At 37.7% G+C, this 4,915-nt stretch overlaps 1 protein-coding gene across 1 annotated transcript in view; it reads left to right on the top strand.

Moving 5' to 3' along the window:
• Window positions 1-3,093, top strand: part of RNF182 (ring finger protein 182) — a 5,393-nt gene extending 2,300 nt beyond the window's left edge. Inside the window, exon 2 of the mRNA XM_011362876.1 lies at window positions 2,142-3,093. Within this exon, the coding sequence (XP_011361178.1) occupies window positions 2,353-3,093 (741 nt within the window). The 5' untranslated portion in view covers window positions 2,142-2,352. The remainder of the gene's footprint in view (window positions 1-2,141) is intronic.
• Window positions 3,094-4,915: the final 1,822 nt, after the last annotated feature.

The raw sequence follows: 4,915 nt of genomic DNA, 5'->3' as shown, positions 1-4,915 counted from the left end.
CTTTTATTTCACATAGCCTTTTGTTGGTGTTTCTATATGTATACTCTGGCTTTCTATGCTTTTAGATGTAATTTTACTTATTTATTCTCACTAAATATTTTACTCTGTTTTTCTCATGTCTTTATGTATATGTTTACATACTTTTCCTTTTTCACACAACTTTTATACATCAGTCCTCTTGATGGCAATGGAAGCAGTGACCACTGCGAATTCTACCATTACCATCAACTTCAGTATACCCTGAGTTTAGAGGGCATTACGGCTGAGTGGGAAGGCAGCTGCAAAGAGACTCTAACGTGTTTGATTTGGATGGGCCTTTGTCTGTGTGTGGCTACCAAGAGGGCTGAATGAATGGGAGCTGTTTAGTAAGTGGATCACCAGTGACCAGCCCAGGGCTAGGGATCATTCTGTGAAGGCAGCTAGGACTGGGCGTGATGACAGTGATAGAACACCTTCTTGTTCCTTGGTTATCATCCTGAAGGTGTTCATCCTACAGGAGAATAAAAATCCAGCTCTGTAGAGTTGTAAGCAAGATAAAGTCATGTTTTACAATGACGTGGGCACATGTATTCTGAATAGGGTCAAGATCAGGAATGAAGAAAATATTTCAGGCACATGAAAGGAAAAGGGATAGAAGAATTGATGTTTGTATCTGTACATCCTTTTTTGTGTGTGCAAGAGTGGATTTATACAAATTGGCTTATGGTAGCCATTTTGAAATACATGTATTCATTCAGATACAGCAAACTTAATTTTTTAAAGTCTTACCAACATTTTTTGGCTGTCAGAGAGTCTGTTTACTGATTGACTTCCTTTTGCCACCAAGAATATCTTGCCTCTGATATCCGTTATATTACACATTCTTGTATTATATGAAGTCAGTTAAAAAATTAAAGTCATGAATAAAAAGGAAGGTAATATGTAATTTCTGAAATTTCATGATTTCAGAAATTATCCAAGCTTAGCTGCCTTCTGCCTCATCTCTGTTAAGGCATCATGGTCCACGGAAAATTTCAAATTCTAACAGTTTCACTTTCCTTCTCATGACTGTTATGGCAGCCTTCTGCTATTATTGCTTGGGGTGTGCTCGGGAATTCAAATACATTTTGATATTTTCCAAGCAAAATTTAATTTAAGACAAATCTACTACCGAAAAGATCACATATATTAAAGAAAAATAAAATTTATTTGTCGATTTCTCATATTGCTTCTCCCTTCTGACAATTGAGAAACTAACTGCACATGAAAGCAATCTCCAGCCATTTGTCTAAAGCCAGTGATAGCAACTAAAGGCCAGCATTAAGGACTATTGATTGTATTATGCTTTCTGTTCACTGCAGAAAAGAGTTTACATGAAATAAAATAGTTGAGTAGGTGAATGTTGAGTACTTCTTGATAGCGCAGTTCATGTTTGCAACTATGTGCATGTGTTAGCTGTGTTCTCTTTTTTGAGAATTCAACTTCACTTGCTTGTAATGCTTATGTCTGATGTCATAAGCTTTACCTCTTCGTTGAGTGAGTAGATATGGTTTTCAACACTAGTACTGAAACAAAAAGTTTGAAATTGCGTAGTCAAATAATAATCCGTATAACAGATTTTTTACACTGGGAAGGTGAGAACAATTAGCTCTACTTAATATGCTCTCATTTCTATCAAAGTACTTTCTGAAAACACACTGTAAGCATTTATTCTTAAGGTTTCCCATCTTTTGTGTATTCCTATTGAGGGTATTTAGACAACTGGTCTTTATACCAATGACACTTTGAATTAATCTATATCGAATGATAGAATTTGATTACAAATGTATCTTTCTGATATGTGTCCCATTCTATTTTCAAAGAAACTGGAATTTGTTACAAGTTTCAGAGAGAAAATCTCTGTATCTAGCCATACTTACAGTGCTCTGGAGTATATTTGACACCATTAGGTTCTTAATTCCTTTTTTACTATTATATATGTAGATGGAAAAAGCTAAGCGTGGAGATAACGCTTTTCTGTCCTGGGGCAGAAATGTGTGAAAAGATGAAGGGGATTTAACCTTTTAAGTCTACTGCTTCTAATCGTTGAAGCCCAGAAAATTCCACAAAGCACTTTTCAGTAGAACTCTTCACTATATTAGAATCTCTTTTTTCCTTTGCAGACTCCCCATGTGGCCTTTTTAAATATGCATTTCAGACACAGAGTTATATGGAGAAGGTGAAAATGCCTGGAAGATTTCTGGTTTCTGTCACTACTTTTCCTGCCATTTTGCATCTCTGCCTCATTTGGATGATGTGATATTCAGAGGGACACCTTAATCAAAATTGTTCTTCCACAAGACATCTGGCCAAAGATTGTATACAGAATTCAAGATGGCTAGTCAACTGCCAGAAGACGCCACAGACTCTCAAGTCTCCGATGAGCTTGAATGTAAGATCTGTTATAATCGATACAATCTGAAACAGAGGAAACCCAAAGTGCTGGAGTGTTGTCACAGGGTTTGTGCCAAATGCCTCTACAAGATCATAGACTTTGGGGACTCCACCCAAGGTGTCATCGTCTGTCCTTTCTGTAGATTTGAGACATGCCTACCAGATGATGAAGTTAGTAGCCTGCCTGATGATAACAACATCCTCGTGAACTTGACTTGTGGAGGCAAAGGCAAGAAATGCCTGCCAGAGAACCCCACTGAGCTGCTGCTGACCCCCAAGAGGCTGGCCTCTCTCGTCAGTCCTTCTCACACTTCTTCCAACTGTTTGGTTATAACTATCATGGAGGTGCAGAGAGAGAGCTCCCCGTCTCTGAGCTCTACTCCTGTGGTAGAATTTTATAGGCCTACAAGTTTCGACTCAGTTACCACTGTGTCGCACAACTGGACTGTATGGAACTGTACCTCCTTGCTATTTCAGACATCCATCCGGGTGTTGGTTTGGTTGCTAGGTTTGCTGTACTTCAGCTCCTTACCCTTAGGGATCTACTTGCTGGTCTCTAAGAAGGTCACCCTCGGGGTCATCTTTGTCAGCCTCGTCCCTTCCAGCCTTGTTATTCTGATGGTGTATGGTTTTTGCCAGTGTGTGTGTCATGAATTTCTAGATTGTATGGCACCTTCTTAATCTATATGCAAACTAAGAAACTTTACACACATTGTCATGTTTCAGGTTAGGTGATTTATCATTTAGTTTCTTTTATAGTCTCAATGATTAGCATTTATAACATCGACAAAGCCATTGGCCATATGTCTGTGATCCGTTTTCCATCAAATGTCAACACAATTGGTTTTCCTGTATGCTGGAAGTACAAATGTTGATTTCTATTTAGGTGTTAACAAAGAAGCAAAAATGTGTAAGCTGAGCCTTCATAGAGCTCTTTGTGTGAGTCTTCCCAGAGAAAGGGCAAGATTTCACTCAGTCCTGCTAGATAGACACAGAGGCAGTGCGGGGTGGTATTAGGCCGCAACAGAGGTCTTTGCAGAAGGTGGGAATGAACTGATTCCTCTTATCATCATCATTGACAGTATACAGTGGGGAGTGGATGGGAGAGGAGATCTATTTCAAGACACATCCATTTGAAAAGTGTGCGCTCCCCCAACAGCCCTGTTGTTGGAGCTCCCCTGAATCTCCTTCAGCTGTTTTCTCTACGTTGATTTTGTTCTCTGTGGTCTTCTACTCCGGTTGAGGTCCCTTTGCACATTCTCCCTTGCCAAGAGGAAACTCAGCTTCATTCTCTTGTGTGGTTTCAATTAAATATCTGTTTTGCCCCATTACTAAAGAGAATTAAAAATATTAAGCCATATGCATCAAAGTAAACTTCATGACAGAATTTGGCCACTTGTGTTTGAGACACACCCTTTCCCCATATTTATTTTCCATTCTCCTCTATCTTCTCTGAAATTCTTACAGAACAGTTTTTTTCTTGGCATCTTTATTTGCATCTTTCCTTGAAACATTTTAGTTTAGTTTTTTTTTTTAAACCACATTATTCAATTAGCCCCACTCCTTTTCTTGAATGAGTTTCCACTTAAATTAGTCACTATAAGCTTATGAGGATATTTTTCCCCTATTGTGTTTTAAATTCTGGTGTGGACTTATTTAACTTAATCCTATAATAATTTGGTGGTAAATTCTGACAGTGGAAATCCAGAAACAATGAATGAGATGTTCTGGCTCACAGCTTGATGTGCTGCAAACCTAAATATTTTGCAGTACTCTGCTGAGTCCATCAAAATGTAATTCTTTAGGTTTATGTGCAAGACTGCATTGCAGTAGGCCAAGCAAAAGGATGGGTAAGAAACACACAAAGCTGATGCCCTGCTTGAAAAGACTCTTCCAGGGAGTAAAGTAGAGGTGGTGGAGTACAACTTCATGTATTGCTATCCCTGTTGTTTTTAAGTCCATTTTAGAATGGATTCATGTTCTTACACAATTTATTTCAAATAAAAGTATAAGCTATGTGACTAGAGTTAATGAATTTCTTTTCCTGATGTAGGGGCAGTTGAATGTATATATTTATGAGAAGAAATTGTTTAGCATATTTCAGGTTTGAAGGAATAGAATGTCTACAGAAACTAGGCAACCAAAAGCCTTTTAGTCTCTAAAACCCATTACTGATGATGAACATTAAAATATTTATAACTCTTAGAAAGGGGCATTACTAAGACTACTTTAACTTGTTTATGATGAAACATTTGTTGCGTGATATAGTTACAGTGGGCCAGTTCCAATTTCTTTATTTGGGAAAAATTGACACTTATTTCTAGAATAGTAGTTTGATTTTAATTGTATAACTATTTGAGAATATGTATGCCCAAGATAAGTGTGACAGGAAAGTATACGTGGGATGTGGGCCAATGAATTTAAGTCCAAGATACAGATAAATACATTTATGATTTCACAAAATCTAGTTTGGATAGCATTTGAACACAATTTCCAAAAATCC

This window comes from Pteropus vampyrus, unplaced genomic scaffold, assembly GCF_000151845.1.
Source record: "Pteropus vampyrus isolate Shadow unplaced genomic scaffold, Pvam_2.0 Scaffold80, whole genome shotgun sequence".
Classification (NCBI taxonomy): Eukaryota; Metazoa; Chordata; class Mammalia; order Chiroptera; family Pteropodidae; genus Pteropus; species Pteropus vampyrus.
Note: the sequence above shows the minus strand (reverse complement) of the source record. Positions and strands in the feature narration are given on the sequence as shown.